The 12,697-nt window shown below is 36.0% G+C and overlaps 1 protein-coding gene across 3 annotated transcripts in view; it reads right to left on the bottom strand.

The window, feature by feature from the left end:
* Positions 1-1,292: 1,292 nt before the first annotated feature.
* The window catches only part of MAPK6 (mitogen-activated protein kinase 6), a 31,562-nt gene continuing 20,157 nt past the window's right edge, over positions 1,293-12,697 (bottom strand). For all 3 annotated transcript variants that reach the window (XM_061157169.1, XM_061157171.1, XM_061157170.1), the window contains 4 exons: positions 11,339-11,483; positions 8,633-8,797; positions 4,588-4,789; positions 1,293-3,551 (listed from right to left, as the gene is read on the bottom strand). In XM_061157169.1, coding sequence (XP_061013152.1) covers positions 2,450-3,551; positions 4,588-4,789; positions 8,633-8,797; positions 11,339-11,483 — 1,614 coding nt within the window. In that variant the 3' untranslated portion in view covers positions 1,293-2,449. The remainder of the gene's footprint in view (positions 3,552-4,587; positions 4,790-8,632; positions 8,798-11,338; positions 11,484-12,697) is intronic.

The raw sequence follows: 12,697 nt of genomic DNA, 5'->3' as shown, positions 1-12,697 counted from the left end.
ATATTATGGACAGGTGCAATTCCTGGAATGTAAGACTGGTTCAACATATGAAAAAAATCAATGTAATATAGCACATTAATCATGTGGGTTTTGACATTTATCCTGATAATCTCAAGAGAAAAAGCATTTTACAAAATTCAACATCTTCTCATGATTAAAAAAAACTCAACAAAATAGGAACAGAAGAAAATTACTTAAAAGGCTATATATGAAAATCCACAAGTAACATCATATCCCAATGTGAAAAACTGAAAGCTTTTCCTCTAACACCTTAACTTTTTAAGGTAATTTGAGTATATAAATTCACAACAGTGATATTCACTGAAATCACTGAACTCATTAAAAATATATGTATCTTTAAACTCTTTGTGAATCCACATGAAATCAATAAATAGGTCAGTGGGAAGGCAGAAGTCCAGTTATTAAGAGAATGTACAAAGCAAGAATGGAAGACAAACAGGAAAAGTGAAGTTAAAAAAACAATGGTCAAAAAAAAAAAACAAAAAACAATGGTCATATTTGGATAGGTAAATAGGTATGTTCTTGAGAAAAGGAAAGATGATGCAGAACAAATACATTTAATACAATTAAAATACAAATACATCCTCCAGCTGCACAGTTCAAAGCCTCCACACACATCTTACATAATAGCTTTGAAATCTATAAAGCCTTACCATTTTAATATGTAAGGTTAAGTCAACAAGAGATTTCAGTGTGGAGACAGAGAGTCTTTTTTCCCTAAGTCTTTTAGCCTAACATAGTTTAAACTGTAGCCACAATTCAAAGATGCTGAAAAGTGGAACTAGAGAAGATTCTGCTAGTGATTTTCATTCTAGCTAGGTAATCATTACCTAAAGAGTGAAAGTCGCTCAGTCGTGTCCAACTCTTTGCAACCCCATAGAATTTTCCAGGCCAGAATACTGGAGTGGGTAGCTGTTCCCTTCTCCAGGTGATTTTTCCGACCCAGGGATTGAACCCAGCTGTCCCACATTGCAGGTGGATTCTTTACCAGCTGAGCCACCAGGGAAGCCCAAGAATACTGGAGTGGGTAGCCTATCCGTTCTCCAGTGGATCTTCCCGACCCAGGAATCGAACCAGGGTCTCCTGCACTGCAGGCGGATTCTTTACTGGTAGTTGAGCTACCAGGGAAGCCAAGGAGTTAAACAGGAGCCACATTTGCTGGCCATGTTTTATTTGTCCTTTTTCTTCAAACAGGATAACCAAAGATACAGACAGTATTCAATAAAGTAAAATAGATGAGACAAATTCTAAGAGACTGCGATGCCACATGCTACATTTAACCTAATTTTATTCATGCTTGCTTTGGGATGGGGAATAGATCATTCAGTAAAAACATACAGTAAAAACAAAATATGTCTTATCATGTACAACTTTTAAACTACAATAATGATGTACCTTAATTACTTCCATGCACACAAGTCTAACATTACAGTTTTTTAAAAAATAAACACAATTAAGACTTCTAGGAGCATTTTATAATAAAGTAATTCCTAATTTTTCTTTGTAGATAGATCAAGCACCTCCAAAATACAAATTCCTATACACAGTGAGCGCTTTACTTAAAATGAATACTTAAGTAAATTAAGTACGTGGACAGCCTTAGGATAAGCTGACATTATATATTCAGCTAAGTAGGCAACAAACCATAGTGCCAAATGGAAAAAAGTGTATTTGCAAATAAATTTCAAAAACTAAGTTAACTTTTTATAATTAAATACAGAAAATATACTGATTTGCTAAAATAAATAAGATGTGATGTAACACTTCACTATAAAGAATGCATACCAGAACATTTATAAACAGTGAGTGAATCTCATTAAGGAGAGTTTACTACAATAAACGCTGGCTAAATAGAAGTGCATATTGTGAAGCACTATGGGTGGTATATGTTTTGCCACATACTCTTGTTACCTTGAGGTAGATAACACATGTGTACCAAATTCGGCATTCATTTTCAGTTGCTGCTGGTATCATGTGTTTTTAAGAAATGTGTACAGTATGAAAAACTTGAAAATACTCATGAATGAAAAATGTTTTAGGAAAAAAATAGATATTTTCATGCAATTATGTACAGTCTCACTGTGTAAATTTCAAGGCAAGATTTTTGTTTCCTGTAAAACACATCATTGTTCTATAAGAGAATGTTTTTTACTTGTCTTAGTGCATTTCTTTTGTCTCCTCCTGCATTGCATTATTTTGCTCTATTCTTTATTTTTGTGTGCAAACGACATGCCAGTTAAAATGAAAACCATCTCACATGTAGAAAAAAAGTCTGGATTTTAAAAACCAAGAAAAAAATCCTTTCTAAATGACACCATCTGATTCAAGTAAAAAAAAAAAAAAAAAAAAAAAAAGACTTAAACACTAGTAATAAAAAAGACAAAACACATTTCATGAAGAATACAAAGAGAAATGTCTGCTGAGTGTTTTAGTTCAGATGTTTCAGAATGCTGCTGTATGTCTTATGAGGAATCTGAGGGGAAGATTTCATAGCAGAAGGTGTTAATGTGGCCTGTATTGACTTAAGTGGTGACCCAACTGGACTGTTAAACTGTGGGATGCCTATGGATTCAAGCTGCTTGTTGAAGAGGAATTCCCCACTGCTGTTCAGAAATCCTTCCTCATTTCCTCTCTCCCCAAGCTTCCCATCCTCTACCGGCTCAGTTTCTAGCATTTCAGTATCTTCTTTCCTGCTAAAGAACTTGTCCAGGTAACTGGTATAAGTGTTTTCCTTTTCAATTTGCTCATCCTTCCTTACCTCACAACAAAACTGATTTATGAGAAAACAGTCCTCCCCACCACCCACAAACTGGCTATCCCAAGAAGATTGGTATAAGGCTTCTAATTGAGCCAAATTTGCCATTCCTTTTTCCTGTTTTTCTTGGCTTACTGACTTTGATATCAAACTTTTCAATTCTAGTTGGGACACTGAGCTATTCAAGTCATTTAATTTGTCAACAACATCAGTAGCCTCATGTTGTGAACTAAGTTGAATAGTTCCTGCAATAAAGGAATCAAAGTCAAATCCCTGATTCTTTTCCCTTTCTTTTTCAGCCAGTTGCTGTGATGCTTCCTCTAAAGCTATCTGGGCTTTAACCAATCCATTCCTTTCACATTTTGACTTGCCCTTCTTATCAGATTTTTCTTTGCTTTGTTCTTTCCAATTAGAAAGATCTATAATAAGCTTGGGTTCATAATAATGATTAACTTCACTCTCTCTCCAAACTAAGTTATCTAAATATGATGATGACCTCGTTTTGTAGTTACATGTATGGCTACACTCCAGATCACAGTATTTGTTTTCATGATGATCTGGGTACTGCCAACAAGGCTCAGTAGAGTAACTGGTGTCAAAAGCAGGATCCTCCAAATACTTTTCACGATCTCCATCCAAATATTTTCGAGGATCAACTTGTACTTCTTCTTCATCAGTGACATCAGACAGAGCTCTCGGGTCTAGCTGAACTTCCTCAATATCAAAGTTGTTATGTATAGGCCAATCATGCTCTGAAAATTGACAATCATGGTACCTGAAAAAAATTAATACATTAGTGTTACTCCAGATATATGATTTCACTTTCAAATTTACTGCATGCCTTTTGGATCAAAGCACTGTGCTTGCTAGGTCTATGAGGGGAATAATAAGAGTATTAAGTCATATAAGAATTTACAGTCTTAAAAAAAAAAAAAAAAGAATTTACAGTCTTAATGGATAGGTAAGCCCTGTTACTATATAAAGCGATATGATGCAATGGAGCATATAATTATATAAACTGCACATAAACATCTGAGTGGCTGGCTGGTCTACAGTTCAATTTAAATTTCACAATTTCTACAAACATAATTTCACACACAAGGGAAAAAAAAACCTTTATGGCCACAAAATGTAAATCTCTCATTTCAATCAGGTGCCATACAGATTTTCACTCTATGGTAATAAAGCAGACTAGAAGAAGGCTTGCTGGAACTCATCGCCATGAGCAGAACAAGTCTCCATGTAAATGTGTTACTGAATGTGGTATCCTCTTACTGATACATTACCGCAAGGTGACCACACCACAACCAAGTAGAGGCAGGCTAAGACACAAGTGAAAACAGTGGCGGTTGAAGAGGAGAGAATAGAAAAGAGATTAGATGACCTAACTAACAAGTATGGTAGAAAATGTAGGGATTGGAAGACATCTGGGTATGTGAGAAAACTACTATACGTAGATAGTAGAAATGTTCATGTAGATGGCTGGCAGATATATTTGATCATAAACACTTCAACATTTTAGGAGTTAAAAAATGCAGCAAGTAAACAAACTAATTTCAACATTAACTACTTCCTGTTCCAAAGTAGCATTTAACTTTTCCCATTATGTATATACTAAGCAATAACTATTAAATACTGAAATTACATAAAGGCTATTCAAAGACAGCAATAAGTTTAGCAGAAATCCAAAAAGACCATTTCTAAATTTTTAAGATTTTTACATTGTCTTATCATATACAATTTAAAAGAAAGCTCACTAAATTATGCTTTACTGAAAACAAAAGCTTTTCCTAATTTAGGGTCAGTTTTACCTTTCCCAGTTATAAATGTGACTATGAGTTTCATCCATAAGCAAAATATCATCAACTTCATCTTCAATATGAAAAGGATGACTTGAGATTGGCTCATCCATTGGAAAAGAATAAATGCTCATGTAAGGATGGGAAAGCGCTTCTTCTGCTGTCAACCGATCCATGGGGCTGAATGTCAAAATTTGTTCCAGGAAATCCAGTGCTACAAGAGGAAGACAAAAACCTTAACTGTACTGGAGGTCCACCAACCCATAAAGAAAAAAAGGGATTACACAATTAAAAGGTAAGTTAAGTTCTGTCAGAGAAACAAAACAACTTACCTGATTCACTGATTAAAAAGACATGTGTCCAAGAAACAAAGTAAGTATTGGAAATATATCCCAATCTCATATTATGGCCAATTATAAAGGAAAAGGAATATATGAAGTTGAACCATATGAAATTTTCATTTTTGCCAGTCAAAAACAGTCAAATAACAGCAATTTCATATGGCATAACCTGATACATAGGTCCTAATTTCAGCTCTACAACTCACTAGGTTAGCTGGATTACTAGCTATGTGGAACTGGAGAGGTTAAACTTGCTAAACTTCCATTTCTTCATGTGTAGAATGGATAGAGATAGGTGTAAGGTATAAAAATGAAATGTATAGTATTTAGTGCTCAATATAAAGCCCTATGCTACTCGTACCTCACTGACCAGCTGTTGTACTAATTTGTTGACTTCTGTTTCACACCAATCATCCTAATGCAGATCACACAATGCATTTGATCACTTTAGGGCTACAGCATAGCTACCACAAACCCAGTTCTTTTCACTAACTCAGACTGTACCCCCTCTGTCACCACCCCTCCACCACCACCACACACTTGGATGCCTTATGAGTGACACCATCTTCAACTCTGAACCATTCCCACCTTCCACCTTTCCATTTCCTAGTTATACAGTACTGATAAAAGCTGAATGCAAAATTACATGTGTATATATATATCTAAGCTCTCCACAGATTCACACATACTGTGGAATTTTCAACTGGCCTTTGAAATGGCTCAGCAATGTTCCTCACCATTTCTTTATGCTCTCAATATTCTCATTATTCTTAGCAGATAAACCTTCTTCACATTTATCTCAATCCCTACTTCTTCACTCTGGTCTGTCACACATCTACTGATCCTTGCCTTCTATCTCAAAGGAAAAGCTAGTTAGCACTTCTCTAAAACTAAGCTGCACTCTAGAAAGGGCCTTATTCTCAACTCTCAATCTCTCATTAACATTAAAAGTAGCTGACATTTATACAGCCATTTATATCCCACAAAGTGCTTCACTACATTATCTCATTCAATCCTCAGATCAGTCCAATGAAGCATTGAAGAGAAGAAAGGTAAGGCTCCTTGTTATTCATACCCTTCAGTGGCCCAGGGCTGAAGTTCCTGCCTGTGCTCAACCTTTTCCCCACCCACCTCTATTATATTACCTTAACCTAGGAAGTGATTTCATGATACATCAAGCTGTTCTTGGTTCTTCTGCAAGTCAGTGCCCCACGTGTCTCAAGGCAAGAGACAATCTAAGGCACAATTATGGATGGTTGACTCAGCATAACTGCCATTCTTAGAGTGAAACATATCCAACTACATGAGAGGAATATACTCTAGAATCCCTAAAACTGATAGCAGGGAGAAAAGGCAGGGCTAACAAACTAGTCAGGTTGAACTTCCAAATGTATGCAAATAAAAAACATTTCCATCATTGTGAAAATTCTATTGGATAGCCCTGCTCTAGAGGAAATCAGTCTATTTACTACTATGGTATGCTAAGATAAAGAAATAAGTGGTAAACTATAGAGAAAGGGAGGATAAAAGGTAACCATGAAGGAAAATTTAAAAGATTGGGTATCCATTTACAGACACTAACCAGTACAGGGTTCCAGTAGTCTTAATGTGTCAGTTCACATGTACTTAATCTTGTTTGCTTTTTCCCTCTGAAGATCATGCATAGAATGTGAGAAAGGAACATATACTACTGTAAGAGTTTCCCATTGCTCAGAAGGTACTCTGCCCCAAAACAAAATTCCAGTGTTAATGAAGGAGAAACTTGCACAGCATACTATGTAACAAGTCTTTAGCTTCAGGAACTTGAAACACTCTGCATTGCATTTGTAGGTGAGTACAGGTGGCACTAGTGGTAAAGAATCGGCCTGTCAATGCAGAAGACCCAAGAGACATAGGTTTGATCCCTGGGTCGGGAAGATCCCCTGGAGTAGAAAATGTCAACCCACTGCAGTATTCTTGCCTGGAAAACCTGTGGACAGAGGAGCCTGATGGGCTAGAGTCCATGGGGTCGCAAAGAGTTGGACATGACTGAGTACGTGCGTGCATGCACCCACACACACACAGAGTTCTATCACTTATGAAAATCAAGAATATTTGTCCAATGGTTACTTTAATGAATCTATTATCAAAGACATTCGTTCAACACATTATGAATAAATCCCAGGCACCAACTAAATATTCAGGTTGGTTCAGAACTGACTGAGGGCAAGGGAAAAGAAGATTCAAATTTAATTAGGTTACAAATGCCTCAACAAATGCCTCTGTATTACTAGCTTGACTCTTCTGGTAAGACTCAGCAATGGCAACAAGGACTCCAAGACAATCCCTGAGCACTCTCTCTCAACCTGGGTGAGCAGGGTCAAACCTGCAGAGCAGATACATGTCCTGCCTGCCACCCCACCTCTGGATTCTGATTTAACATTCTGCACTTTTTAAAGAATTCCAACAGACAACTCTGAGGCATAGTCAAGTGCTACGTGACTGCTATTCAGTTATGAACAAGGATGCCATCATGACAGTGGCAACAAGATCAGGAGTCAGAAAGTCAGCAACGTATTACTGACTGTGAAGATACTCTACAAGACGGGTTAAAAATGTAGCATTCCTGAAAAGGAAGCTTATGAAACCTGTTGAAATTAAATATAGTTGCTTCCTTTTCATTCAGGCATTTACTAATGAGTTCCAAGCACAGCTGAGGGGAAAAAAAGACAATGTCATCAGTTTTGCCATCCAGTGCCTATTTCTCAAAACACTTGCTAAGTTAAAGCACTTTGATACACATTAACCTTAACTACATAATGATCAGAGTGGGTGATATGAACAATAAATGTATAATTAAGAGAAAGTTTAAGATGTTTAGGAAACTGTATCTTCCTAACTTTATGATTCAGAAAAGAACTATCACAATTCTGGCATGGACACAGCTAAATACAGTACAATAATCCTTAAAGGTTTGATACAATCAACTTTTAAGGAAGATATTTTCATTTCTAATGCTCTTTTTTTAAAAAATGTTATCTTATTGCAGACAACTATTACAGCATTTAGACTTCTGTATCTTATTTGTATCAACAAACCCTAAAGATACATCTCTCCATTCTGATGTATGAAATTTACTGCTTTAGTGGTCAGTGACGTCTTGATTCTCTCCATGTTCCTATTACTTTCAAGTCTGCACAAACTGTCACATTTAGCACCCAGTATTACTAACACCAATCTGCAATCTTTTATGTAACAAGTTTGCTCATATGTAGTTTTGATCTTTCCTCCATCTCTTCCTTGCTCTAAAAACCCTTGCTTTCCTTCAACTCAACTCCCTCTTTCATATCTAAATCACATTCATATTTGTACCCACACTTACTTATCATATAACCCTCAGAGAATCCCATTCCAGCTCAGTGAGAGTCAGTGACAAACATGTTCACCTAGCAGAGACGATCAGGAGTAAACGCCGGACAAGCATTTGGAGTCAGAACCAGGAAAGAGGGGTATACTGGAATCTGGAAAATTATTCACAGCAAAGAAAAGATTCCCAGCCTAAGTGCCTGGCTATAAAATGGAAAGCGAGAGCTCAAGTTTTAGGTGCACCTTGAGTGTCTAAAGACTATTTGGGAGAATGCCACATCTATAACGATAAAAAGCTAAAGCTTCCCTACACACACCCTGCTCCCACATAAGCACACCATTACATGACGGTTACTCTTCAGTTACAGTACCTTCTCGACTAATTCCTGGAAGCAGCTGAGTTAAAGGTTTGTGTGGCTCAGTCATGTCATTTCTAATGTAAACTGGAATTACGCTGAGAAGCTCCTGACGATCTTCCTCATGGACAACAGGAATAGATTCTAAAATCAGCTGCATCTGTTCAAGTTCATGTGCACCTAGACGAGATTAAAAAATACCAAATATAACATTAATAAATACATTTCTCAATGTTTAACCTACTGGCAATAAACATTCTAAAGCTACAGGAAACTAACAGAATCGTAATGACCATCGAAGGGGAAATGGTTTTAACTGCATCATTAACCAGCAGATTTCACTGCTTTGAATATCATCATCAATCTACTCAAAAAGCTTATCTTTTTTAAATTCTGCTCATTGATATGTTCAGTTTTAGCTGCTTTGTTTCCGTAAGAAGTTGACTTGAAGTCTAGCCTCATATTAAGGTATCACAAAGTAGTGAAAAAAGCAATAAACTGAGTTTTAAAGATGAGATTCTAGTCTCAACCATACATACTAATTAACTCACTATAACTCTGAGAATACTTAACATGGTGATGACTTAATTTCACTATCAATAAAATAGAGCCTTAGACTAGATTTGTGAAAAAGAAAGTTTTATAGTTATAGATTAGGCTCAGTTAACATTTCAGAACCACTATTAAAGAAATAAAAAGGGAAACTTCAGGCTAAATGGGCAGTTAATATTTAAAAAACAAAACAGTCATTTGTTTTTCCACTCATTTCTAGAAACTCATTCAACAATCAAAATTTTTCTTGAGTGCCTACCATGAGCAAGGCACTTTAGAATACACCTGTTCTGACCAAATTCCTGCCTTCGTGGAGCTCACAGTATAATGGAGGAAGACAGATAACAACTTCTGTAAACATTTACATCAAACAGTGACAAATGAAGAAAAATAGAGTAAGCTAAGGGGGACAGAGAGCACTGTTAGGAGTAGGGTTAATTTATATTAACAACCCTTGGTTGTTATGACCTTATCATCCTTATGACCAAGCAAGGCCTCACTGAGAAGCTGACAAGGAAGTTAGGTAATACCCCATACATTCATAAAGAGGAAGGGAGTTCCAGAAAGATGAGAAAGGGCCCAAAGGCCTAGAGGAGAAAGTGGGCTTGGTGTGTCCAAGAAACAACAATTAGGCAAGTGTAGCTGAAGTACAGTGACTCAGGAAAATGACAGGAAATGAGCCCAGTGGTAACAGAACACTGAGAGTTTATGTGATTCTGAATTTGATAAGAAACCATTACAGAGTTTTGAACAGAGAAATGACATGAGCTACGTTTTCAGAGAACTACTGTGTTGCTCTGTGGTAACTAGACCACAGACAAAACTTAAAGCAGGAAAGCCGGTTAGGAGATCATGTGTTAGACCAGGAAAGGCAGAATGGTTTACTGGACTGGGAGGATGAGAGTAGTAAAAGAGATACTAGCAATAAGATTCAAGATATACTTTAAAGAAACAGCCCATAAGACCTGTAAGGAGAAAAGCGAAGGACGATGCCAAGATTTTGGCCTGAGCAAATAAGAAGTGGGTCTGGTTTACTAAGACGAGGACAGCAGAAAGAGGAAGTATGAGGGAGAGATATCAGGAGGTCAGTTTTGGATAGGTTAAATTTGAGATGCCATTAAACATCTAAGTTGAGATACTGAGTAAGACCAAAAAATAAGGCTAGGGCACTTACTATAGGTTAAAAATACACAGATTTCCAATGAATGCTTAGGCCTTGCCTTTTATTGCTGTTAATATGAGGCCTATCCTAACCAATAGATTTCCCTCATGCCGCTTTTACTGAATGGTTCACAAACCTACTGAAAAGGTTTTTAGAAGGGAACTACAACTGAGTCTTTTTTCTTTTTTAGTTCTACCACTTTATTGCTATCAACCCATCTCCCTCCACCCTCGTGCACACATGCTCAGCCATGTAACCCCATGGACTGCAGCCTGCCAGGCTCCTCTGTCCATGGACTTTTCCAGGCAAGAATACTGGCGTGGGTTGCCATTTCCTTTTCCATACAACTGAGTCTTTCAAATCATTTCATAAACAATTCTGTTTAATTAAATATTTAAAGTGTACAAAGGTTTAAGATAAAAAATTGTTTTATTTAGAGGTTTTTGTTTTAATCCACCTTAACTCAAAAATTTTCTCATGCACTTTTTTAGATTCCCTCATAGCACCAAAATCATTATAAAATTGGTTGTGTCTGAAATATCATATCAGTTAGGTCAACAGGATATGGCAGTTCAAGCAACAGGGTTAACAGGAGACAAAGAAAGAATTACTGAATTTAGCTAAAAAATAGCTAAATAGCTAAAAAAATTTCACCAGGAAGTGACAAACACTGACAGAATCAGGTAACACAGGTATCATTTAACAAAAACAACCAACAAATATTGATCTATAAAATAGGAAATTATGTTTAAGAAATAAAGATATATACAAAAGAAACACTAGAATTCAGGCTAACTTTACTGAACAATCCAGTAAATATGTAAGTGTTCTCCATCTTTAAAATACCATTTAAAAAAATAAATAAATAAAATACCATTTTATCTTTTCATTTTAATAGTTTAGACTATAGTAAATTGGTTTAAATCTTACATAAATCTAGATTCATAGAAACATATGAAATTATTTCTCCTTGGGATAATTTTCCCATTTATTTTAAAATTTCTAACCTGCAAAGAGGGTTTTACCAGTCAGCATTTCAGCAAAGATGCAGCCTGCAGCCCACATGTCAATGGCTTTAGTATAATTATTAGGAGAAAGTAAAAGACGTGGAGATCTGTACCATTTAGTAACCAATCCTTCAGAAAGATGACCCTGAAAAAGAAACAAAAATATACTTTTTACTTTAGCTGAATAACAGTATGTAAAACATGATTCATTAAAGAGCCCTTAATCTAAAAACAAACTGTAATTGTAAAATCCTTAAACAGTACTGTTGATTTCTATGCCTATTTTCAAGGCTCTTGCACTTCTGAGGCTGTATGGAGATTAAACTCCCCATGTAACATACTATCTATAACATGATATTCTCATGAAGTACTCTGACCAAAGAATACTATAAGAATTTAGTGTTAACTCTAGGGCACATATTCACAACATGTTTGAGAGGAGAAGCTATTTATCACTTCAAGTCAACAATGAAGCAGCTATGTTTTAAATCAATGAGAGAAAAGGCAGGAAAGAGTACCAAAGGTGAGCTATTTATAAAGCAATGCCAACCTCCTCACTGACAACCCAGGGGACCTGGCTATACTGCACACGCCATTCCTAATCAAATTCACTACTTTATATTTATGAAGAATTTGACAAAAACAGTTAAACATATGTTGCCTTGTTTCATTCTAAAAATAACACTGAGAAAATATGAAGGTAGATATTAACACTCAGGTTAAGGAGTCTGCTTAAGGTCATACAGTTTAGCTGGATGTAGAACTGGAACTCAATTTTAGATAGTCTAACTCCTAGTTCAGTGTTCTATCCACAATACTTCACTGTTATCCATAAAGATGTGGTCATCCACTTCATTTTGGTACTTAATTTCGATGCTGAAGTTTTTTTTTTTAAGGTAAGTTATACTCAATGTGAGATGATACATGCAAATGCCAAGATGTGTCTTAGATGTGTGCTATGAGAAGCCAAGCAAGCAGACTTCCCAGGGATGGTTTATACCAAAACAGCTCCATTTTTACATTTTAAACATTAGAGTCCCACGTATGATTTCATTTGAAAACTAAAAAACTAAAACTAAAGAGTTCAGCTCAAAAAATATCATTAATTTCCTGTACAAAAGCAAATTTTCTTTAAGGCAAAGTTACTATGAATTCTTCTGCCTATTCTTATTGCCTACTTTATGCTTGTGCAAATTTAGATTTCAAACTAAGTTTGCTAAACAAGGCATAACAGAAGAGTATATCCAAACAAAAAAAAAAAGTAAAAGTTGAAACAGCAACCTTCTGCCCTAAACACATGATATATCCTACTTTTAAGTAAGAGAGAATTTCAGTAATTACAAATAACCAGAATTTATA

The sequence above is a fragment of the Dama dama genome, chromosome 12 (genome assembly GCF_033118175.1).
Source record: "Dama dama isolate Ldn47 chromosome 12, ASM3311817v1, whole genome shotgun sequence".
Lineage (NCBI taxonomy): Eukaryota > Metazoa > Chordata > Mammalia > Artiodactyla > Cervidae > Dama > Dama dama.
Note: the sequence above shows the minus strand (reverse complement) of the source record. Positions and strands in the feature narration are given on the sequence as shown.